The following is a 27,204-nucleotide window of genomic DNA, read 5'->3' as shown; positions in this document are numbered from 1 at the left end:
GAAAAAGCGGTGAACTCGACAGTAATTAAAAAAACGTCAAGTTCGAAAGTAAAAATTATGAACTTAATAATACGAAGGACTGTTAAGAAAGAAAAAATTTACAACATGTCCTTTCAAGCTGACACACAAAATTTAGGGACTATTTAGAAAGAATCCCTTTTCACAAGGGTCCTTTAAGTAATTTGCCCTAAAAAGAAGTTGCAACACATGGGTCAGCCCGGTAAATCTCTCTAGTGTATATCGCCCTCCATTATAAAATACGTTGATCTAGGGCTGGGCAACTATCACAATCACTCTTGTGAAACCTTTCTCAGGGTAAACTGGTTTTGTGTTTTTCTTTTTTTTCCTTCATTCTTTTTCTACAAAGACATGAGATGTTAAAGTCATGCAGTTGAGCCATTGATGGAAGTCAGTCATCTTTCAATTGCAATCTTAATCTTTGACCGTAAACTCCAATTGCTTGACAATCTACAATGAAAAAAGCATGAGGTCATCTCTAAGGGTATGTCTATCCCCATCATAATTTTGCTAAATAATTTCACCTTTTATTGGTCATTTCTTACTCTAATCCATATTTTCGATAATTATTTTGTTTAATTTGCTATATTTGAAAACTTCAATTTCATATAGTAAGGATTAGGGGTAATCTAATTGTAGCTAGGTTTGTCTATGGATCTTAAATGGACTGATTTTCAATTGGACCTAAGACCTAATCGCAGCTTGACTCGATCACAGTTTGGCGTATTTCATCAATCTTCTTGGGATTTTATTGGAAAGATGACTACATCTAATTTCTATTATGAATTTCAAACCTCAATTTTCTAGTTTTTAATTTCCGTTTAGTTTTTTGAAATAGGGCTTTGGACATCTTAGCATTTTATCTTTCTCCATAGGCTGTTAATCTGCTCGATCGAGTAGATTTTGGGCCTGCAAGTAATATCCATTTAACCTTCTACCATGGCCCATGAAATTCAATTTGGCAGTGCTGATTTAATTTTGTCGTAGACACATTAGATATTTGGACAATTAATTCCAAAGCCAATTTGTTTTCTTATCAGAGGGACATAATCCTCACACTGTTTGAAGAACTTTCATGCGAATAAATCTTGCATGATTAGTAAAATAAGGCGCATCTTTTCATTTTATCTAAGCTAAGGATTATGCCCTTCTCTTGATGTACATTAATTATTTTTAATGAAATCTTGCTTATTTAGTAAAAAAATGATATTTAAAAAGAAAATAGAAAAAAAATGAACGGGCGTTTTAAAGTTGAAAAGATTGAAATGCCCTCCACTACACCAAAATGACTAATTAGGAACATTTTCAAGGGACGATTTTAAGAGTGCCTAATTAAGAACGGTTTATAACCATTCCTTATTCAAATAATCATGCCTAAACATTACTAACAATATTTGACCTACCAAGTATGCCTAAGTTTTATACGAGAACACGCGATTTTCACCTTCTCTAGTTCTCTAGTACTCTTTGAACGGATTTAAAGGAAAATCCATATCAAATCTCTTCAACTTTAGGGTTTTATAGCGAGAAGCTATCGATGCTAAGATTCTCCGGAAATCTCTCCAACTTAGGGTTTAATTTGATGTTGAGAAGCTATCGAAGCTCCAATCTGTATTCACAGGCCTCAATCAGCAGGGGCAGAACCAGGATTTTGCTCATGTGGGGGCAACTGAGAGTAGAAAAAAATTGTGGGGACAATTAAAAGTGAAAAAAATAGTTGTGGGGGCAACTAAGAGTGGAATTTTTTTTTTGTGGGGGCAATAGTGGCAAATTTCTTTATCCGCCTCTAAAATCTGTTGTAATAGCACGTTAATCCATAGAATTTGAAAACTCTTGTGGGGGCAAGTGCCTCCACTCAAAATCCGCCCTTGTCAATTAGATCAGGTAAATTGTGTGTTTTTAACTTAAGAACATAGATTTGAGTTGAACTTCGTTCTCGATCGTCGTTGCAATGAGAATAATAATTGATTCATCTATCTCGTCTCCAGTTAGCTCAAGTAAGAGTTGAATCCTTGTCGAATTTTTTTGTTTAAGCTTCCAGATCCATAATCTCATCTCTAGATATAACTCTCCATTGTTTTAAGTTTCCAATTACTTCCAGATCCATTGCTTTAGTTCGTTTGGATTTTTACTGAGATCTCTAATTACTTTTTCTTGTTTTTCTCCCTTATAATTCGATTTATGGCAAGTTTTTCTTCCTTTTTAAGTGTTTAAATTGTGCTTTTATACCTGTTTCCATCTATATTTAGTTGTTCTTTTAAGCAGATTTTGATTTCATGAAGCTGTATTAGTTAGTTTAATCAAGATTTCTGATTTGGCCGTATAGATCTGATTTGATCTGATATAGATCTTACTTTCGTGTTTTTATTCTCATTTCTTTGATCTCAAAAGAATTTGATTCGTTTGTAAAATTTACTGGTGAGTGTCCTTTTTTTTTCGTTATTTTTTATCGCCTTTAGTGTTGATTCAGTCTTTAATATGTACACACACATATTTAGAGACATTTAAATTTTTATTATTTTTGACTATTTTGGCCCAATATGAAAATTGTTTTGCACATTGTGTCGATGTCGCATATGTGGCCAGGGCGAATTCAATAGAAACATTGAACAATTCACAGAGAAGACGGTTCTCTATTAGGATCAATGATGAGTGTGAATGTAGCTTTAATTCTAATCTTTTAGAAGCTAAATTTTGTTCCATATGTGTTAAGTCATGCTTCAAAGATATTTTGGCCAACTTTGTGTAGATCACGTGGGATGTCCAACTTCTTAGTTTCTTGAAAGGAAATTGGTTTTGTAGTAAAAAATGTGAAAATGATACTTCATTTTTACTTGAAATGTTTTTCTTTCCTCTTTGTTTTGCATGTGTGGTGAATGTAATTATAGAAATAGAGGCTTTGATCTTGATATAAATCATTGATTGTTTTGTTTTATTCCTTTCGAATATTTCAGATTTTTGTGTTTCTTGCAATCATACTTCACTATTGTAGGCCTCCATTTTTAGGAAAAGTGAGGTGATTTTTGATTGATAGGATGCAAGGACCAGAAATATTATAATTTTTTGATAATAAAGTTTTCCCAGACTTGTTTAGAGTATTTTTTGATCATGAGATATTAAATGTAACATTTGAATCCAATGGTAACCAAACACATGATGTTCGACGTAGGGTGACTAAATCAGGTTCACCAGCTACAATCAGCAAAGAAAAAGAAACCAAGAAAAGGTTCACCTGTTATAACTCTTAGACTTTAGATTGGCAGAAAAAAAAAAAATGGAATGGTGAAGATCTAAGCGTCAGTTTGATGTGAGTAAGTGGCAGACTATGTTTTCTGGGCAAGAGGTGTGTTGGAGGACAGAGAGGATTCCAACGATGGATCCACGGAGGTATGTGGTGTCGAGGGTCATGGTGATGTGGATGATTGTGTGAACGTTTGTTCAGAGTAATATTTTGGGGCAATTGATGCCATTTTGGAAAGATGGGGCTTTTCTGAATGGTGGGAGATCTCCATCAGATTTGGTGTCAGTGGTGGAAAGTAAAAGTATTAGAACAGATGTGAGTGTTACTGTAGGAGAGGGGGGGGGGGGGGGGATTAGTTTTGTGGAGACATTGATGGTGGTGGTTGCTATTTGGATGCATTTTAGTTCCTTTCCTTAATCAAATAATCATGCCTAAACATTACTAATAATATTTGACCGACCAAGTTATACTCTTGATTCAATAAGAGACAGCTTCTCATTATTTCCAAATTGACAGCATGTTTGGCTGGTTGATGTACTAGTTTTGATGTGCATCCCCATTTTCTTATCGCAGATTGTTTGCAACTATCAAGCATCCCAAATGATAAATGGTACTGCCCATTTTGCTTGAATGCCAATGCAAAGGCAGTTGGGAGCGTTTCTGGAGTTGATTCTATTGAACAAATATCCAAGCGATGCATTCAGATTCTCAAAGCACGAGACCGAAGCTGGTGGATGCGTTTTGTGCAGGTGGGCTTGCAGTAAGCTTGTTATTGGACATAATATTGTTACTTCATGGTAGAGGGTTTTGTTTGTTGTGCTGATTTCCATCCCTTGTCATTTTGTTTGTGTTTGAGCTTATGCTTTGAATCTTGCTTGTAGGCACGATGATTTTAGCAAATCAGGATTTAGTTCACGCACAGTTATATGAGTTCTTGATACACATAATTTTTAGTATGCAAATTTGAAACCCCCGCCCCCCCCTCTTTTTTTTTCTCTCCAGTGCAATAAGGGATTTCACGGTGGCTGTTTGAAGGATCGTGAAATGGTGGATCTAAAGGGGTGTGTGTGTGTCAATGATCTGCTATTTTATTCTCATTTAGAGTTTCATCTTCCCTATATAAATATAACAGGAATTGCCAAAGGGGAAGTGGTTTTGTGGCGTAGATTGCAGTAAGGTCCACATTGTTTTGCAGAAGTTACTTGTGCACGAAGAAAAAATTTCAATATCGAAACTGATCTTGATATAAGATGGAGCCTTCTTAGTAGGAAAGTTTAGTCTCCTGAAAGTAGACTCTTGCTTTCAAAGGCTGCAGCAATATTCCATGTAAGTAGTTATCAATGCATTGGTTCAATCAAATTTCTTCTTGTGAACTATTTTGAGGTTTTTTTTTTCATGTGCGTAATATAGTTTGAAAAAATATTTCACTTTTTATTCTAAAGCTAGGGTTTGTTGCAGATGAATGGTTGATGGAAGCCCAATTCACCTTCCATTTTCATTATAGTTATCTCCTAAAGCTCAACTTGCTGGCAATCATGAACAAAACATGAGATCACATGTCTGATCCCATCTCCCAAAATTTTTCAATTTGCTGATGTATGTTTGTCCCCATAATGACAATTTTTCTTGAAGTATTAAGATTATTCAATAACTGAAATATTAGAAAAATTCAATTTGTACACTGACTTACTTGATGCTGTTTTCTGGGATTTTAGCAAACCTCCCTTGTTTATTTCTTCCATAAACCAGTTCAATGCTTATTAATTGATTCTTATTCTACATATTTGACAAACCCATACTTTGTATGGATTCATAATCTAGGTTTGATATTGATCTGATATGAACTGGTTTATTTATGCTTGATAAGTTTATTTTGATGTGAACCAATATTTAGTACACTTTAAACCACATAGTAAGGATTAGGGATGCAGACGAATTTGGTTTCGGCCTTCAGTATGGGTCTTAAATGAACTGATTCGTAACCAATCTTAAAAGTTAATCTTAGGTAAATTTTGGCATCAGTTTTATCATTTCTTTTTATTCAAGATCTTTTGACCTTCCTTTGATTGCAAAAAATGCTTCATGGGGGAATAGTCTTACTTTACCTCAAATCAGAATTGTACAACAGGAGTTTTCCACGTAGCTTTTCCTCGTGTGTATTTAGCCAAAAATAAAAAATAAAAAAATTTCTATAGTTGGGCCTCTTATTGTGTAGCTATTTATTCCAATAGCTAAGCTTAATGATGAAATTACACTAATAATTTATATTGAAAGGAAGATTACATATTAATTTAACTGATCTTACAAATCCTCATGTGAAAGTTATCTATAAAGAATAACATTAATGTATATTTATGTTTTAAATATATCTGTCTGTCCAACAAAGTTGAACCATATCTGATCGTGGTCTGACCAATTTGATAAATTATCGGCCTAATCATTGGTCTGGTTTTTAAAACATTGTTTTGGTCAACTGTTAAGAGAACCGATTGTTTGGAAAAGAGTTTTGAAGGTAACATAGATAGAGTTTGGACAAGAGTCCCCCGAGTTGGACGATCCCCAAGGTACCGTGTTTCTGGTGAACAAATCTAAAGGTTAGTTTTTAATTAAATATATTCAAGTGACAAGGAAGTGTTGAAAGAAAAGGAGATGGTAATTAGAGATATTGAATGATTAGTAGTGTACCATAACTTAACAGAAGTTGGTTAACAAATTGTGTTATGAAGTTACTTCTCTCATACCATTAACAATTATTTGGTGGATTTCTGTTGATTTGAATGGTGAAATGAGATTGATGTTGGCAAAACCCTGGGTATATTGGGTACGGCATAAATGATGATGATTTTAAACTTTGAAGGTAGATTGAATGCAACAAGTGGGGATGGGATGAAATATAAATGCCTAACTGGTGAGCACTTGGCTCAACTTGAGAGAGTCTAAGGTAGTTTGTCACTTAGCTTGCAACCATTGGATTCCTAGCTCATGTGCAAATATTGACCTTTGAGTGTAATCTCGGGAGTTCAAATGTTTTACTTCTGGTATCTCTGTGCTTCTGACTTCTCAACTTCTTTGGGAACTCCAAAATTTGTCAAACCAGATAAACCCGTTTATAGGTCATGCAATGAATGAATGAAGAAAATAAACTCAAATACTTCATATAGCATTCATATGATGCATGAGGAACCATAATTGAAACTATGCTAGCGTTGTTAATAATATACTCGAGCTTTAAATTATTGTTGCAGTGAATACTTCTCGATCGAAATTAGCCTTTTTAGGAATTTTGAGACATTCATCACTTTTGACCTTATTAGAGTCAATATTTTAAAGGGCCTATGAGTAGAAATAAATTCGCTGCTAATCCAAGGTAGGAATTGGTTTGATAGGGTTTGCCAATCCTTCTTGATGGAAAGACCATAAGAGTACTATTCTAATACATTCTAAATCACCTTTGCCTGAGTTATATGGTCCATATCCTCTAATAAATTAAATAGGCCGAGTTCTTAGATTCATAGATACAATTCTTTTGGCTTAGATAACTCTCAATTGAGAAATCAACAAATCCATGTTACTAGTTTTATGAATACTGGTCTTGCTTCAAAGGGCTCAAACCTGTTGATACACCAATTCTTCTTCATGCCCAACTTCCCAATTTTTCCAACACTTCTTCAAACACACCTTGTTTGAATGACTCTCTTTTTAATAGAAAACAACAATGTCTTCTAAACAAGATAGGGTTTTTTTCTTGAGGTTTGAAGGAAAAAACCTTAATATGCTTGGTACTGTATTGGGAAGGTGTGTCTTGGTTCTTTGCCTTTATTTTTGTTTCGATCTTGTATAATTAATTGCTAAAATGCAATATTTGTCCGATTTCTTTTCATTTAAATAAGAGTTAAATTGGTACACATTTTATTGATTAATTGCTATGGGATTTCAATTTTAAAAAGAAAAAGTTAGAAATTTAGAATATTTCTTTTCAACACTTCCATTGTGATTGCAATCAAATAGAGCTGGTCAATTGTGAAGATCGATGAACGAAAATAAAGTCAAAATTTCCTCAAGATTCGAAGGAAAATTAAACCCGTTTATAGGTCCTGCAATGAATGAATGAAGAAAATAAACTCAAACACTTCATATAGTATTCATATGATGCATGAGTCACCATAATTGAAACTATGCTAGCGTTGTTAATAATATACTTGAGCTTTAAATTATTGTTGCAGTGAATTTTAAATTGTGCTGAATTTATGATATATCTTTCGTTTGAGAAGAAATCTAATGGAGGACATTAATCTTTTTGTACTGTCTTTGTTGCTCTATTCTCAAATTAGCCATTTTAGGAATTTTGAGACATTCATCACTTTTGACCTTATCAGAGTCAATATTTTACAGGGACGACAAGTATAAGTAAATCTGCTGCTCATCCAAGGCAGGAGTTGGTTGACAGGGTTTGCCAATCCTTCTTGACCGAAAGACCATAAGATCGGTACTACTCTAATACATTCTAATTCACTTTTGCCTGACTTATATGGTCCATATCTTCTAATAAATTAAATAGACCAAGTTCTTAGCTTCATAAATACAATTCTTTTGTCTTTGATGACTCTCTCATTGAGAAATCATCAAATCGATGTTCCTAGTTTTATGAATACTGAATTTGCTTCAAAGGGCTCAAAACCGTTGATGCACCAACTAGCTCAAGCTCTTTGATTTACCAATTCTTCTTCATTTGTTCTTGAGGTTTGAAGGAAAAAAAACCTCAATATGCTTGGTACTGTATTGGGAAGGTACGTCTTGGTTCTTTGACTTTATTTTTGTTTCGATCTTGTATTATTAATTGCTAAAATGCAGTGTTTGTCCAATTTCTTTACATTTAAATATGAGTTAAATTGTTACATATTTTATTAATTTATTGCTATGGGATTTCAATTTTAAAGAGAAAAAGTTAGAAATTTGGAACATTTCTTTTCAACACTTCATTGTGAATACAATCAAATAGAGCTGGTCAGTTAAAAATGAAAAATCAGACATCATGTTCTGTTTTCAATGTCTATTTAAAACACTTCACTTCTTAATGCTCCAATTATGGGATATGTATAACATTGAAATTTACCATTGAGGCCATTCAGCTGTGCAGACCCCACTTTGCATTCTCCTAATTTAGCCACTCATCACCCGTTTGTGGTTGGTTATCATATATATGAGTCTTGTTAATGTGTGCCCTTAGGCATACATTAAATTAAAGTGCATTAAATACACATTGAAAATAAGAACTTGAGGGTATTTTTGGTATAAAAAAACATTTTGAGGGAATTTTTGGTAGGAAACTCAATTTTCTAGGCGTATTTAATACACCTAAACATGTGCCCTTAGGGCACTTGTTAACAAAACCCGTCTTATATTATGGGACATGATGTATGTAACTTATAATGGAATATAAAAGGCTTTTTTTTTTTTTTTTTTACAATTTTGAATTACATTTCTACACAATTTTATATGGGAGCTTCAATCTTGAATCTTTTTTCTCACATGTTCAATTGGAATGTGATTAAACTTTACATGGATATTTTATGAAGAAAATATCGAGAGTTTGGATCACATACACCTAGGGACAAGATAATATTTGAGATGTAGGACTTGGTTTCAACCCCCATCCCTGGATATACGATTCAAACTCATAACAAAAAAAGGAAACATATGAACTCATTGGATGCTAGTCATCCATATCCTACTTGTATGCTACATGTATGCATTGTTCATAGAAAATGACGGTTCATATTGTCCTTGACCATAAAATCAACGTTGATTTTATGCTGCTATCACACTCTCTCTTCAAGCATCTTGATTTGAGACTCAAACCATTTTGTAAAGGAAAATTTTGATCTTAAAAAAAGTCTTCTAGCATGGAACTTTTAAGTAAATATTTTAGAATATAGGTACTATGTGGTCATTTTGTCAAAATAAAATTATTATTTGAAAATAAAATTATTATTGAAAGTTTTACCTGGGAGACCTAATTGTAGCATTTTTATTACAAAAACGCCCTTGAAATTCTAACAATTCCAAGAGAACATTACGAAGTTTGTTATCCACTAAACTTACTTTATAAAGTTGTTTCTTTGTTATCCGCTAAACTTACTTTATAAAGCTTCCCACTAAACTTACTTTATAAAGCTTGTTTCCAGCAAAACTTGGAGTGAGGACTCAAGTCATAAAAGTGGAATTGATGTAGTTAATCTGTTACTTAACATACCTTGGAGTGGATTATAAACACATCAATTTGTGACATTCAAAAATATGATCTAATGCCACAAGGTTATAAATGTTTCAAATATTTTTCTTTTGAATCTTTGTTTTCCCTGAAATCTAGAAGATTGTGATGTTGAATTGCCAATTTAATAATTCATGTGGGCCCAACAAACTTTAGTAAGATTTGAAATCTTACCAAGTTAGTCATGTTAACCTCATTCATAAAGTAAGGTTGGTTCAGTAACCAACTTGATAAAGTATGGGAGTTTTTGTAATAAAATTACAACAAATCGATCTGTCCGATAAATCTCTTATTATTTTTCCTTGCATCAACAATGGCTGATATGGAGATGTGTACGGAATCCTAAATGGGGTTTTCACTCGTGTATCATAATATATATGGATGTGTGTACACTACCACATCAAGAAAGTATAAATGAGGTCAATCTTGAGGTCACTCCACCGCAACTCTAATGGGATTCACAAATCCAGTTACCAATCACACCACAAACTAGTTTGCCTTAACTGGATTCACAACTCGATCTAATTAATTAGGAGAAAGTAAAATGCAAAATGATTTGAGTGCCTACATTGGACACTACGTTCAACACTGAGCTGGACTGTCCAACCATTGATTTTTAGTTTGCATCTCGAAGAAAACAAATCTATGATTATTTATGCACTACCTCGTCAGCTTAGTGTTGAATGCAGTCTCCAACGCAGGTAATGCAGCAATATGCAGTTTATTTTCAAACAACAGAAGCAAAGCAAAGATGACTAACATTACATCAAACACTACTTATTCTTCTTAGTAGAAATTAAAGTCTGCAGTACATACATATATATCTATAACTACAGATTTATTTCCAAACAACAACAGAAGCAACGATAATTGCATCATCAAACAGTTGCACGAGGCAGCCCCCCTTAATTAGTCTTCAGGTTGAGCCTTGTTGCTGCATTGTTTATAACAAAAGTCATTGACATCGGTGCAACGACACTGAGGTGGGATTGATCTGGTGCACAGACACGATTTGCAGGATGAATGACACGATGTAGCAATGTCAGAACAACGACATTGAGGAGGGTAAGATCTTGTACATATGCAGGAGTCACAACATGGTGATGTTTCCGAAGACCCCCAAACTGCATATATGCCCACAACGCGTGTACACAGAGATGAACAAACATATATTAATTAGTTTTGCTTTGCAAATTAATCAAGAGAACTATAAGACCTAATATTAACTACTTAACAAAAATATACCATCATTAGACGTTTCAGTGGTCATGATGGAGTTAAGAAATGGCAGAAGGTTAAGCCTAGCTTCCACAGTAGTACCGACACCAGCCATCATCATCGCAACCAACACCACTATTACAAACGATGCCTTCATCTTCATCTCCATCTCTCTCGCTTAAGCACACAAGCTGATTACAGTTTCGATGGCATTTTATAGACCCACATCCAAAGAGGATAAGGATAAGGATCAATACTCTCCTCGTTTTTCACGCGGTGATACAACTGTGTAGTCACATGGTCTAGTCAGAGATTATCATGACTCTTTAAGAAAAAGGTTCAATACTCTTCAATTTTCATGTGATGATCTGAAGATTTGTCATTACTTTAAGACATTGTTCAATTATTGCTCCAGATTTTAAGATAGAATAGTGATAATCTGACCACCCATGTCCACTGAGTGTGTCACGTGGTGTAGTCGAATTATCATGACTCTTTTGTCAGATTTTTTTTTTTTTTTTTTTTTTTTTTTTGATTTAGCAATGTGCCGTGCTGCAGTGACATTGTTTCACACATTAGTGTGCTAATAATCATAAGACATTTCTCACTTATATCTCGATGAAAAGTAATTATGATTCTATACACATCCACATTGGCAATGTGTGAAACTATGTCAATTTCAATGTTATTTAACATTTTCCATTAACTATCCATATTCATAACGAGGTGGGGGCGTTAAGAGTGATGATGGGGTGACAAGATTTATTCTGATTCTCACAATTCTATCATGGAGGTGCACACATAATTGTAGATTATTTTTACTCGTATTATTAGAAAACACATCTATGATTATGTGCACAACTGCATGTCAAAATTGTGAGAATCACAATAAATCGTGTCACCCCAACATTAATGTTGAATTAAATGTTCACTAATGTTAGAGTGACACAAACGGAGACACAGGGGTGACACAAATGATGTGGTGGCGAGCACATAATTGTAGAGCACGACTCTTAAATGTTAGCCACTTACTTTTTAACTCATCACCATCTCTGCAACTTATTGATCAAAGGGAAAATAACTTTTCTAACCTCAACCTTAGAGACTGTCCATCAAACATATGGTTGAGATAAGAGGAAAAATGCACGTTTCCTAGAGATTATTAATTTTTCTAACGATATGTTGTTCTTAGAAATCTATAGCATCTCAACAGTTTGTTTGAAGGGGAGGCCAGTCATTTTCTTGGATCATCTATTTGATTTGATTTTTGGTATTGAGGATTGTGTATAGGATTTTGTTTTCTTTGATCAACTAATTCGGTGTTATTCTTGATCCGATTTGTGGTTCCATTTCTTAATGAGGCGTGATAATAAGAAACCCTAAAACATAGGCTCTTTGTACGCTCCTTGACATGGCACCATAGATATTTTTCTTCGAGATACTCAAGTAAATAGATCTATAGTTCTATGCTGACATATCAAGGAGCGTCAGATTATCATTGAGATCCTTTAATCTTTCTTGTTGCGATCTCCAAATTGTGAAAACACTCCAATGCTCAAATTCATTAGCCAAGCTTTTGAGAAAGTTCATGGAGTATTTGAAAATTGCATACTTTTTTCCAGGTTGGACCTCTATTTATAGAGTTTTCCTTTAAGCCTAGCTTGGTACGTTACAAACAGATGATTTTCATTACAAATGTTTCGCAACGAAGGTCCTTCTTAATACCATGTAACATTTGCAAATGCAAAAGCTTGGCACCACAAATGATTTGTAATGCAAATTATTTGCAGCACTTTTTTTACTACAAACTATTTGCTGAAATTTGCGAAGGGTTTAAGAGGTTTATGCGAAAATTTTCAAAATGTAACCATGCATCTGTAAATTAGATTCCAACAAATCATTTGCATTTGCAAATTATTTGCTTCATGCCAAGCAAGGTCAAAAAATTTACGTAACCGTTGGAAAATCTTGCAAAAAAAAAAAAAATTTGTGATTTGTTGATATGTGCAATGTAAACTTTTGTTGTAACTTGAAAAAAATTCTAACTTATTCAACCTTATCAGTAAATTATTCAAATTACTAATATAACCTTAGTACTTGCAATATTAATATAATATGAACTTGCAAAAAACATTCCTAGAGGAAATGTAAAAAATGTCGAAGGGCATCCTGTCGAAAGATGTGAAAATGAGAGACAATAAAGTCGAGTTTTCCTTAAATTCGAAGGAAATTAAATTCCAACCCCTCTATGTGGGGGATAAAGAAAGTGAAATCCATGATCGTGCTTTATTGTATGGATTAGATTTTGCCTATGCCTAATACCCGAGCATCTTCTTTGAGGTTAAAAAGAAAAGAAAGTACAGTTAGAAGGATATTATTAAAAAAAAAGGGTAAAAGAGGAAAGATAGTAAAATTGGAGAGATGTTTTTTAAAAGGGAAGGAGTGAAAAGGGAGAGAGGAGAGGAATGACAATAAAGTGGGATATTGTGAACTCCACTCCACTATAGTTAGAGTGGGACGTTTATACCCACAATTGTAACTTGAGTAGGACCCAAAATTGAGTTTTATTATATAGTTGCTTTTGTTGGGGATCAATTCTAATTTAGTAATTTATGCTGATTCAAAAAATAAGGTGATGGATAGACAGATTAGGTACATAGAAATCACTCCATCGGAGACATTGCGTGATTATAAACACCTTCAGAAGAACTTTCAAATGTAATTGAAACTTGATGCAATTTGAAAAATACAAACTATTCCTCATGAACATGAATATAAAACTAGAACTAAAATAAATTAAATAATCTTTTAGTGTAAAAACCCAAAAATATGGTTACAAATTAAAGATTCTCCTTTGAATTTCAGTTAACTCCCTCCACATCCAACTTTAGTAACATCTTTACACATTCCCCTTAAGAGCACCTGACCCATGAAATTTTAGACCATCTTTTTGTGTTACCCACATAGAAAAATTTTGCTTGATGAGACATTAGATTAGAGCATTTTTCAACATCAATTTAATGAACATGCCCGTGGATGGGGTTACAAGCCCAACCTTTTCTTTTGGTTCTAAACTTTTCAAATTTTGGGTTTATCACATTTCATCTATGTAATGATTCCTTCTGTTTCCTGTTTTTTCTTTGTATTTTTCATGGTCATCTCGACTAGCTTAATGAAATTTTTTACTTATCAAAAATAATAAAGGATAGGTTTCAGGCCCACAATTAATAGGAAATGCTTGAATGCAAGCTGATTTTCATTGTGCAGATCCAATAAAAGGTACGATTAAAGCATAAAAATTACGCACGCACAAAATATTTTCCTCCGATAATTTCAATTTCTGCAATTTTATAGAGTAAAGAATTTTGGATGTGTAGACACCCCAATTTGAATGGGCCCTCACTCAAAAAGGCCCCAAAACAGTGATTTTCCAATAAACTGGGCCAACGGGCCTCGAAGGCTCGAATCATCGAAATATAGCACTTTTGTCAAAATTAAAGCCCCTAAGACACCTAAAGGTCTAATGGGCTCACCTGGAAAAACTCGGCATGCTCCCATCTACCCCGTTCCATTCAAACTACTGATTTTCCAACAAGATAGGCCAACGGCTTCTACGGCCCAAAACATTAAAAAATGACAGTTTTGATTGAATCGAGGCCCCTAAGACCTCCCAATGGTCCAAGGGACCCATCAAAAGGGTTTAAGCTATCCTACACTTGCCCAACCCTCACTGCTCCACGTTTGCATCCAAGAATATCTAAATACTCGAAAAATTCTCCAACGGGCCTAAAAGGCCCGATTTGCCAACACGTGACATTTTTGATCGAACCAACAATTGCAAAAATCTCAAAAAATTAATAAATTAAAAAATGTGAGATTTGGGATGCCTACCCCTCCTCTACCTTCACCGCTCCACCTCCAAATCCACAAACACCCTAAGCCCATTCAAGGCCCATAAACCCTCAATTCTCTAAAAACCAATTTCTCACCTTACCTTTAACCTAAAATCAATCCCATAACCCTAAAAGAAACCTACCCTCAAAAACCCAATCCAAAACAAGCCCTACCCAATCCAATAACCCAAAATCATTCCATAACCCAAGCCCAATATACTAAAAAGCCCACAAACCCTTATTCATATCCAATTCACATCCAACCCATAATCCTAACCCACAAACCACTACCCACATCAACCAATCACCCTCTCAACATCAAAAGATGACACATGTCATCATCCCCTTTTACCTCCCTCATCTAATCACTTACCCCCATCATCATTCTCTAAACAATTCATCTAACCCACATCACTTCCCTCTAAAATCACTTCAACCCATACCCTACCCTAACCTAACATAACCTATACCCATTCTCTAACATTATCAATTACTCACATCACAACCCATACCCTACACCCCCTAACCTATCATCATTCTCTAACACCATCAACCACCCATATCACAACCCATATCTCTATCCATCACTTTCCTTAAAACACTCCAACAAAATCACCTCAACCCATACCCCCTTCATCATCAACTAACTAACTCATACTCTTCTCTCTAATCGAATAACCACCATCTACCAATCAACCAATCTCATCACCTCACCATCTCATCATAATTGTCACATTTCTTCATCCTATTAATCCTCCCAAAAACCAATCTACCAACTTCTTACATAACCCATTCTCCTAAATCTACACACCTCACCTCTTCAACCAACCTAACATTCTTTCTCTAAATAACCCTCTTACACCCTCATTCCCCCTATCAACCATCACTCATCTCACCCCATCAAACACTCTACCCAAATGGATTTGGGTAAGATCCAAACCATTTGGGTTAAAATACAACCCATTTCCCTCATTACACAACTACCCTCACTTACACTCCAAATTTCATATCCTTCACTTCTAAAACCCATGCCATTCTCTATTCTCTCAACTCATCACCCCATTATACCCCTAAAATATCCTCCAACACCTATAAATACCCCTCCCATCCTTTCAAAAATGGTTACCAAGTCTCAAATAAAAAAGAACTCAAATCTCTACTCACATCTCCTCTACTATTCTACCTTCACAATAATCCTCTAAAAAATACATACACATCCTCTCATAGTCTACTAAGGATTCAAGAAGACATAGAAAAAGAAAGAAAGAAGAGAAGAGAAGCTTCAAAGTGGGTTCAAGCCTCCATACTACCTCTTCTCTCTACCCTTTCATCCTCCCCCTTCTATTATCCCCTCTCCTCTTCATTTATTTTAAATGACTTAGGATGAATGAACTTCAAGGCTAAGGATCTAAAAATGTCATCTCCATCAATGGGATTACCCTATGATCAAACCAAAAATAAATCCCTACTTAGGATACAAATGCACGACACGTGGCACTTCCTTTTTTATTTTTTTTCAAAATCAAAATAACCGAGTTCTTTGAGGTTACTGTCACTTGGCGGGAAGAAAATGGTGCATAACACCTTCCCTTTTATCCAATCGAGCCACTTACTCGAATCTCAAAGTTTGATTACCCCTTATCCATCGTGAGTCACTAAAAATGTCAAAAATGTCATTTTTTGGAAAATGTACATCGGGTGACCATTCACACCCACTTACAACATGAATAGTGACGACTCCAAACCATAATAGGTGTGGCCGTTGTAATGACGAAAATCACGTATCTACAGCTGGCGACTCTGCTGGGGAGTAAGGTTCTACCCTCGTGTCAACTCGGTCACTTCCAAAAAATCAAAAAAAAAAAAATTTATTTGGTTTACTAACATAGTTTGTATTTGTTGATCATGTTCATTTCTTTTTTTTTTGCTTCAAGTGACATGTTGTAATATTTATTTTCTTTTGCTTCAAGGATATTTGTAAGGGGGTCGATGAAAGAAATAAATGAAAATACACGTGTGTACTTGCGAGCATAGCCCCAGTGCACGACCACTCCACCCTCAATATATTTAGTCCCGATGCCTAGTAGTTCTACGGTTTGAGATCGTTGCTTCAAGTGTCGGGAATGAATACATCAAACCCAATCACCAACCAACGACGTGCGTACTTTGGTATGCATCGAGGTTTGAAGGTTGGATAGCCATGAAACTACCTACTAAGCCGCATGCATGTTGTAGACACCCAATTTTTGCATCCACCTGATTAATCAACTCGTCAACCCGATTGCAACGGTTCCCAATGATGGATAATTATTCCAATACTTTATTTTGTTACCAGATATGTTTCAAAAATCTGGATGAGGTATCTCGAACTGACAAAACTGTAGAAACCACGCTACGCTAGGAAAATATAACCACAAAAGTTTAGAAATCATCATTTTTCAGACAAAAAGAAGTTTCAAAATAAAAATCACTAAAAAATGACCAAATTACCAAAATACCCCTAGCCTTAAAATATCCCTAGAGCCTACGTTACGCTTAGAAAAACCCATTCGAACACATAAAACAACAAATCGAAATCAAATAAATTATTTCGTCAATTTTCATAAAATTTGACAAAATTACGAAAATGCCCCTTATAAAGTTCACGATCATTCCACACAAAAAAATTTCATAAATGACACAAACTAATATTTTCATTGAATTCCTTACGAAAAATCGATTCTAAAATATCCTAGAACATCAAACATTGACTTGAAACACAAAAAGTCCTCTCCGAGGGCAAAACGGTAATTTTACAACTTTTATAGTTAAAAATTTAGAAATTAATAAATAAAATATTAAATAATTAAAGTAAAATATTAATAAAATTAATTTAAAAATTTAAACCAAAAAAATCGATCAATTAGGCTCTCAAGCAAAATTGTTGATGGTTGCCAAGATATTTATTCAAGGACCCCTCCATTTAGGTGTCCAAAGAATTAAAAATATAATAAAATGGGGTTCTCCAAAAAAATTGAAGTCAATCAAGTAAGACTAAAGTCAAGATATTAAAGTCAATCAAGTAAGACTAAAGTCAAAATTAAAGTCAATCAAGTAAGACTAAAGTCAAGATATTAAAGTCAATCAAGTAAGACTAAAGTTAAAATCTTAAAGTCAATCAAATAAGACCAAAAGTCAAAATCCTAATAGAGTTCTAATTAAATAATAATTCTATTTAATAATAACTCTATTTAATAGAATTCTAACTAAAATATAACTCTACCTAAAACAATTCTAATTAAAATATAACTTTAACTAAAATAATTATAATTAAACACTAATTCTATATAAACAAATCCTTATAAAAATCTATAAATAGGGGTCCTCACACCCTATTTTCGTATCAAATAATAAATCCTAAAAGAAGTAGGTCAAAAAGCTTCCCTAACCTCCATAAACCCTGATTTTGAAGTCCTAACTCCTTACCTAACACTCATACCTTAATTTTTGCTCGAAAAAATACCTAGAAGCCCTTCAAAAACACCCAGAAATCCATAAACAAATATGAAGAATCCAGATCTAAGAAAGAGATACCTTGCCTCAGAGATCAGAAATTAGATCCGGAAACAGAACAAAGCGATGAGTACTGTACAAGGAGTTACTCTATCAGATCTGAGGGAACAAGACCGTTGCATTCAGAAAAGGTAACTATTTTTATTTTTTATTATTATTATTTAGGACTTGTTAGCAATGTAATTTTATTTGGAAATTAGTAGAGACTGACGTTTGTTGGGCGGGGTTGGTGCCTAACACCTTCCAACCCCATAACGTGATCCCCAAAATTAGTATCTTTTGTAGATTAGTTGTTTTATCCATTTCGAATCAATATTCGATTCCTAGACCGTAATAACTAGGTGGCGACTCCCAAACCTTAAAGGTTAAAAGTGGATCCGCGTAGCCCGCGGATCGAGGGCGCTTTCAGTAGCGACTCTATTGGGGACTATTGAGGATTAGACTTGAAAAACCCCAAGTATGGGAGCATTGCCAGGATGAACAAATTTTTTTTTTATTTAGTTCCATTTATTTTATTTATTTATTTATTTTTGTGACTTAATTGTGAATGATTTTTGGTATTGTATTTTTGTCCAATTAAGAGTCACTTTTTGATGACCCTTAAATAATGAAATATTCAAATTGACATATGAAAAGGATGGAATGATGAAGATTGGGACAACAATGTTAAAACATTTTTACAGAATATTCTAGTGAGAATTAAGTCTGGGCACTTATTAATAAAATGTAGATCACATCGAGTAGGTTAATTTAGAACCTGAATTCACTCGATTTCGTTATCGAGAGCCTTGGATATCATTGATGCAAGTTCAATATGTAAATCTGGAATTATTGCTGAATGAAGGTTGGGACAGCAATGTTAAAACGTTTTTATAGAATATTCTAGTCAGAATTAGGTCTGGGTACCTATTAATAAAACGTAGATCCTATCGAGTAGATTAATTTAGAATCTGAATTCACTCAATTTCGTTATCGGGAGCCTTAGATATCATCGATGCAAGTTCAATCTGTAAATCTGAAATTGTTGCTGAATGAAGATTGGGACAGTAATATTAAAATATTTTTACAAAACATTCTAATAAGAATTAAGTCTGGAAACCTCTTAATAAAACGTAGATCTCATCGAGTAGATTAATTTATAATCTGAATTCACTCAATTTCGTTATCGGGAGCCTTGGATATCATCGATACAAGTTCAATATGTAAATCTGGAATTGTTGCTGAATGAAGGTTGGGACAGTAATGTTAAAACGTTTTTACAGAATATTTTAATAAGAATTAGGTCTGGGTACCTATTAATAAAATGTAGATCCCATCGAGTAGATTAATTTAGAATCTGAATTCACTCGATTTCATTATCGGGGGCCTTAAATATCATTGATGCAAGTTCAGATTGTATTTTCCTAATTCATAGAAAATCTGAATTTATCTAGTGTTAACACAGTTAATGTTCTTGAAAGCGAGCTCATTTGGCACTAGGATTTTTCTATTTGATTTTCTTTTGAGATGTGTTTCTAGTTTTTTTTTATTTAAAAAAAAAGAGGGTTCATCGCTCCTCATCTCAACAATTATCATTCTATCATCAATGTAACATCTATTGGAATCTCGATTTATTTTAGATCACCCAAAAGTGATCATCAATTGGACCTTAAAAATTATGAAAATTATGCCTATTGCAATGTTTGGGTTTGATCAATTATTCTATGTCATGATCATTAATTGATTTGCCATTGATCTTGATCAGATATATAGTTGATATGTTTATTAGTGATCTTAATGATATTATTGGATTGGTATTTATTTTGGCCAATATTCATATGGTATCAATGTGTGATGGTATGATCAGGACCATGGGCCCATTTGTTTGAAAAGGCCCCGGGCACACCCCACCCTGTTTTGCACACACCACATGCACGTTTACTATTTTGCATGCTTGCATGTCCCATATAACCAACGTGGCACTAGTGCGTGACCCGGTCTCTTCGGAGATGCGACATTATTCATGAAAATCACAACTCCAGTCACGTACCTCAGGGTATATCAAACTGGGGCATCAGTACCGTCTGATAAGGTGACTTTGAAAGGTATATCGATGCACCCAGGCTGGAGTGACTTGAGCCTTTGACCTATTGTAAGCCACACAGTCACATGTCCCTTTGCCAACGTAGTACTAGTACGTGGTCGATCCCCTCGTGGGATGCCAAACCATTTATGAAAGCTACAACTCTTGACTCGTACCTGTAAGTATATCAAAGATAATCCAAGTACATCAATTGCACTTCTTAGTCAAAACCAGTACCTAAGCGAGATCCTGTCCCGCTGTACCCTACTGTACGAGGGGGATAGACTACGTCTATTCTAGACGAGAGGTATTTAAGTGGGCCCTTGCTCAGCATCGTGCGCCACCTCTTAACTGGGGATCAAACTGACTGTTTTTGACTTCAGAGAAGTGAGTTAGAGTTTTAGATTATCACCTATACGGTATATCAAACCAAGTCACCACGTACCGTCTGATTGAGTATGCTCGAGAGGTATATAGGTGTACTTGGGCAAGGTTGGCCAGATAAAAATGCATTGCATATAGTAAGTTTAGAGTCTAAAAACTTACCCTATAGGTCACGACTCGAAATTATCGTGGGTGTTCACGGGTTATTTATTGGAATCGGACCTCATGAATGATGAGATCAGGAATGTGTGTTTTGTCCTCAAGGATAAATCTTTTTGTATTACTGGGTGTACCAACCCAATAAAAAATTCATTTTAAAACTTGGCAATGATTCATAATGATCCAGTCCGTCTCGATCCAATGATCATAATGAGCCGACCATTTAAATCAAAATGGAATTTAAACCATTTTCTAATTCGATTTTCAACCCATCTTAAATGAAGAAAAGTATTTGAAAAAATATATATTTTTCAGAAGAAAAATATTTTCCAAAAGAAGAGAAGGAAGGAAAAATGATTTACAAAAGATATATTTTTGCATGAACCTTGAAAATTTCTTTTTTGCATGGACTTTGAAAAATTACTAAAATATATTTTTTTAAAAAGAAAATGACTTGCAAAAAAATAATCGGATTTGTGAAAGTTTTATTCAATGAAAACATTATTTGTCAATAATTTTCAAGAGTGCAATAGAATTATTTTCTTTCTGAATAATCATTGCATGAATTTTCAAGGTTCATTTAAAATGTTATTAAGGAGGTAATACTGGAATTGATTAAATTCACCTTCAATGAGGTTTAATGGTTATCATTGTACCTCAGCTCAATCGTCGATCGTCTAGCCAGGATTATAAGTCTAACAAACGTCAATATCAAGTCAATAGTGAGAAATGACTTCAGAATTTCTCAACATCACCCAGTTATTCCCTGAAGATCATAGTGCTTCAGTCTTGCCGGTTATAAGCATTGTCTCAAATCCTCAGTCCATAATCAAGCCCGTTGTGAGTAGTTTTGAGTTTTCATGAGTCATTTGGGTTAGCTTGAGTCATTTTTTTCCAGCAAGGTTATGTCTTCTTTTCGAGTCGACTTTTTTTTTGTTGAGTCGACTTAGTTTGTCGAGTCATAGAGGTGTTTGTCGCCCCTTCTAAATTTGATTAGATAAAGAAAATTTTTGAATACCTCGAGCGCATTAACGAATTAACTAATAATCTAATAGATTTCTCTCCTGAACAAAAAAGATAAGAGTCAGGCTCAACTTTTTATCAAGAAAGCAAAGGTCATTGACTTCGGAACAAAAAATAATTCCTAAAGAGATTCAAATAGAAACCATCATATCCCTAGAGGAACACAAGGGGATAATGAATTTTCTCAGAAATTTCAAAAGACTTGTTCGTACGGGCCTATGAGGATATGTTAAGTGCAAGCTTGGGTGTTGTCTGACACAGAATAGATACTGACTTGAGAAAATGAGATCAAGGAAGATGTTACAAAATGTATTAGTACTACACTTCTCAAAATGGTAGAGCTCCTAGAATAGATTACCATTATCAGATTAATGAAACAGTTGAAGCAGTATTGATCTCTAATAATGAGTCGTACATCAAAGCTTAGGTTATCACTCTGTGTTCAAAGTTTGAGATTCGACATCACATTATCTCTCTACCATCCTTAGATTAATGGAAAGGTTGAAGCAACCAATAAAATATCTCAAAACAATCATCAAGGAAATGTGTCAATCACACCAGGATTAGTAAGAGAAGTTACCATTCATACTAGGGGCACATCATACTTCAATACAGTCTTCCACTGGAGCTATTCCCTATTTTCTAGTGTATGATATGGAAGCAATCTTACCAGTTGAAATGGAAATCCCGTATCTCAAGGCCTTCAAGGAAAGTCAATTGTTAGAAATAGATTGGGTTAGTCAATGGTATAAAGAATTAAATTTAATCGGAGAAAAACGACTAAGAGCTTTATACCGCTTACAAGCTTATCAAAGAAGAATCGCCCGTGCGTTTGACAAAAAGATCAAGGCCCGTTACTTACAAGTCGGGGATTTCGTACTCAAAGAAAATCGGGCACCTATCTTTGACCCTAGAGAGAAGTTCAAACCAAATTGGGGTGAGTCATTCATCATCAAAGAAATATTACCCGGAAAAATTGTCAGACTTTAAGATCATGATGAAATTGAATTCCCAGAACCAACCAACCTTGACCAGATCAAACGGTACTACATTTAAGGATGCCATCTTTAACCGAATCAATTTCCTGTTATCCAGTTCAAAAGTTCAATATCTCATTTCTCAGCTTTTTGCAGCATTTTTTCAAAAAAATAAAGTTAAAAAAAATATTTTTATTCCTCAGTCCGATCACCTAACCTAGGGGAGGGAAAAATTCGAACTACGTTTTGGTCTGATCCCAAAATTTTGGGGCACGTAGGCAACCTGAGAAGTTATTTCAGGCCCGACCACATCAAAATAAAAAAAATAGATTCTCCGACAAAGAAAAAATCTGAAAAGAAAAAGAAAAACCATCCAAAATGGGGAAGAAAATTCAAGAAAAAAAAATAATTTAAAAGGAAATGTCATACAAGGGGCATTTGGGTTTTTGAGCCTCAAAATTCCTTTCTTTTTATGCCTAGTCCTAAGCCTATTCATAACAGTCCTCCTAAGTACTGTGCAAAAAAGTTAAGAAAGGTAGTAAAGCATGATCAGACAGTAACTCCAAAAGTTCAAAAGGGAAGAGAAAGAAAAAAATAAGATAAAAAGTCTGCTAAGTTGACCCAAAATGACAACTTAAGCAAAAATTAGGGCAAGCTCGCAAGGTTGAAAATTTGAAATGACGACCTTGGCAACAATCAGAACAAAGAAAAGAGAAAAATTGTAAGCTCGCTAGATCGAAAACCTGAAAAGGTGATCTAGGCAAAAGCTAGAGTAAGCTCGCTAGATCGAAAACCTGAAGAGGTGATCTAGGCAAAAGCTAGAGCAACAAAGAAAAATAGAAGAAAATCTCAGGAAGTTTGAGCCGAGACATTTGAAGTCAGAATAATCAAGTTCAACACTTAGCTTAAACCAGGCAGAGACTCAGAAGCCACAAGTATCTTGTCTATGATGGATCTGAAAATTTTCTACTTCTCCAAGTGAACCAAGAGGGATAAGGGTGAATTCTATGATGATTTCAAAAGGAAATATTTTATTCTCATGAGCCTAACTCAAAATCTTCAATAAAATCAAAATTAAAAGTTGGATCTTTATTGTGCTTGTGGTAATCAAATATTTCAAACCTTCATACAAGGGGTATTTTCTTTTTATTCTAAATATGTAATTTCCCCCTTATACTAGGGGCATTTTTTTGCATGATGTATTCAATTATCTTCAATGCCATGTTTATTTTCAAACAAGGGACATTTTATTTTTGAGCAATGTTAATCCTAAAAGATAATGGGAACCCCAAACTTAAGGTTACTCTCTTGATAATAGTTTTTCGAAAAACCCTTGAGGTTCAAAAGAAATAAAAACTCAGGTTTTAAATTCATAAAACTTTTGAAAAATCTTGAGGTTCAAACAAAAGCACTTCGAATCTCACATTTGACTGTGCCCAGAGATTAACTAATAACTCATTTACCTAGAGTATGAGATATGGCATTCTTTCGTTCCCAGATCCTTTTTCAGATCCATTCATTATTGGATTCGATCATTCTCTTCCAGATTTATTATCTTCCAGATTTATTCGTTCCCTGATTCATTTTAATCAGTCTTCTCCAAATTCATTCATTCATTCCCAAAATTCATTCATTCATCTGCTAGTTTTGCTCAGTTGCCGCCAAGGGTTATCTTGGATTTTGTTCAGTTGTCGCCAAGGGTAATCTTGGATTTTGCTCAGTTGCAGCCAATGATTATCTTGGATTTTGCTCAGTTGCCGCCAAGGGTTAACTTGGATTTTGCTCAGTTGCCGCCAAGGGTTATCTTAGATTTTGCTCAAATGCTGCCAAAGGTTATCTTGGATTTTGCTCAGTTGCCACCAAGGGTTAACTTGAATTTTGCTCAGTTGCCGCTAATAGTTATCTTGGATTTTGTTTAGTTGCCGCCAAGGGTTAGCTTGAATTTTGCTCAGTTGCCGCCAAGGGTTATCTTGGATTTTGCTCAAATGCCACCAAGGGTTAACTTGGATTTTGCTCAGTTGTCGCCAATGGTTATCTTGGATTTTGCTCAGTTACCGCCGATGATTTTCTCGGAATTATGTTCAGTTTATGCTCAAATTATACTCAGATTATGCTCAGTTATGCTCAGTTTATGCTCAGTCTATGATCAGTTTATGCTCAGATTATGCTCAGTTATGCTCAGTTTATGCTCAGTCTATGCTCAGATTATGCTCAAATTATGCTTAATTTATATTCATTTTATGCTCAAATTTTACTCAGTTCCAACTTAAACTTTTTGAAATTTATCTCAGATTTTAAGTCACACACTTGCACAGTTGTTACATCAGTCAAGGAGAATTTTCTAAAATTCAAGGATCTGACACTGCCAGTGAGAGCCCACTCTCAAGGACCTGACAATTTTTTAGTTCGGGGTGAATTTTACCCTTAAGGATTCGAACGCCCCGACGAATTGCTAAATCAGGCTGCAAAATGAACTGTCACTAGCTTTGGCATTCAAATATCGCACCATCTACCAAAATAGATTTGCTATCTAGTTTGCTTCAACTCTCTGCCAAAGAGGGGCATCTGTAGACACCCCATTTTTACATCCGCCTGATTAATTAACTCGTCAACCCGATTGCAACGGTTCCCAATGATGGATGATTATTCCAATGCTTTATTATGTTACTAGATATGTTTCAGAAATCCGGATGAGGTATCTCGAATGGACAAAACTGTAGAAATCACGCTACGCTAAGAAAATATAACCCCAAAAGCTTAGAAAACATCATTTTTCAGACAAAAAGAAGTTTCACAATAAAAATCACTAAAAAATGATCAAATTATCAAAATACCCATAATCTTAAAATATCCCTAGAGCCTACGTTACGCTTAGGAAAACCCATTCGAACATATAAAACAACAAATCGAAATCAAATAAATCATTTCACCAATTTTCACAAAATTTGACAAAATTATGAAAATATCCCTCATAAAGTTCATGACCATTCCACACAAAAATTTTTCATAAATGACACAAACTAATATTTTCATTGAATTCTTTACGAAAAATCGATTCTAAAACATCCTAGAACATCAAAAACCGATTTGAAACACAAAAAGTCATCTCCGAGGGCAAAACGATAATTTTAGAATTTTTATAATTAAAAATTTTAAAATTAAAAAATAAAATATTAAATAATTAAAGTAAAATATTAATAAAATTAATTTAAAATTTTGAACAAAAAAAATCGATCAATTAGGCTCTCAGGCAAAATTGTTGATGGTTGCCAAGATATTTATTCAATGACCCCTCCATTTGGGGGTCCAAAGAATTAAAGATATAATAGAGGGGGGTTCTCCAAAAATTTGAAGTCAATCAAGTAAGACTAAAGTCAAGATATTAAAGTCAATCAAGTAAGACTAAAGTTAAGATATTAAAGTCAATCATGTAAGACTAAAGTCAAAATTAAAGTCAATCAAGTAAGACTAAAGTCAAGATATTAAAGTCAATCAAGTAAGACTAAAGTCAAAATCTTAAAGTCAATCAAATAAGACCAAAAGTCAAAACCCTAATAGAGTTCTAATTAAATAATAATTCTATTTAACAATCCTAATTAAATAATAACTCTATGTAATAGAATTCTAACTAAAACATAACTCTATTATAACTCTAACTAAAAGAATTATAATTAAACACTAATTCTATCTAAACAAATCCTTAAAAAATCTATAAATAGGGGTCCTCACACCCTATTTTCGTATCAAATAATAAACCTTAAAGAAGTAGGTTAAAAAGCTTCCCTAACCTCCCATAAACCCTAATTTTGAAGTCCTAACTCCTTACCTAACACTCATACCTCAATTTTTGCTCAAAAAATACCTAGAAACCCTTCAAAAACACCCAGAAATCTATAAAAAAATATAAAGAATCCAGATCTAAGAAAGAGATACCTTGCCTCGGAGATCAGAAATCAGATCCGGAGACAGAACAAAGCGATGAGTACTGTACAAGGAGTTACTCTATCAGATCTGAGGGAACAAGACCGTTGCATTCAGAAAAGGTAACTATTTTTATTTATTTTTATTATTATTTAGGTCTTGTTAGCAATGTAGTTTTATTTGGAAATTAGTAGAGATCGGCGTTTGCTGGGCGGGGTTGGTGCCTAACACCTTCCAACCCCGTAACGTGATCCTCGGAATTAGTATCATTTGTAGATTAGTTGTTTTATCTGTTTCGAGTCAATGTTCGATTCCTAGACCGTAATAACTAAGTGGCGACTCCCAAACCTCAAAGGTCAAAAGTGGATCCGCGCACCCCGCGGATCGAGGGCGCTTTCACATGTGCCCGATTAGACAATGTTAGGACACAAGTTTTCAATTTTATATCGACCCTCGAAGCAATGTTGTAAATGTTTAGTGTATTC

General features: G+C 34.4%; 1 protein-coding gene and 1 long non-coding RNA gene across 3 annotated transcripts in view; one reads left to right on the top strand and one right to left on the bottom strand.

Annotated features, from left to right (window-relative positions):
* The first annotated feature begins 273 nt into the window (after window positions 1-273).
* Window positions 274-27,204, top strand: part of LOC147386640 (uncharacterized) — a 39,951-nt gene continuing 13,020 nt past the window's right edge. The window contains exons 1-2 of one of the 2 annotated variants that reach the window (XR_015171825.1): window positions 274-502; window positions 3,833-4,008. Coding sequence is in view for 1 of the 2 variants with exons in the window: in XM_086422814.1 (XP_086278940.1) it covers window positions 1,970-2,015; window positions 3,833-4,008 (222 nt within the window). In the remaining variant the exon portion in view is untranslated. The other variant, XM_086422814.1, reaches the window with a different exon arrangement.
* On the bottom strand, window positions 10,292-11,247 carry LOC147386641 (uncharacterized). The gene is made up of 2 exons (XR_015171826.1): window positions 10,776-11,247; window positions 10,292-10,654 (listed from the first exon to the last, which is right to left on the bottom strand). It is a non-coding gene; the product is annotated as an uncharacterized LOC147386641 (long non-coding RNA).

This window comes from Akebia trifoliata, chromosome 14, assembly GCF_017979445.1.
Source record: "Akebia trifoliata isolate Shusen 1 chromosome 14, ASM1797944v1, whole genome shotgun sequence".
NCBI classification, from domain to species: domain Eukaryota; kingdom Viridiplantae; phylum Streptophyta; class Magnoliopsida; order Ranunculales; family Lardizabalaceae; genus Akebia; species Akebia trifoliata.
Note: the sequence above shows the minus strand (reverse complement) of the source record. Positions and strands in the feature narration are given on the sequence as shown.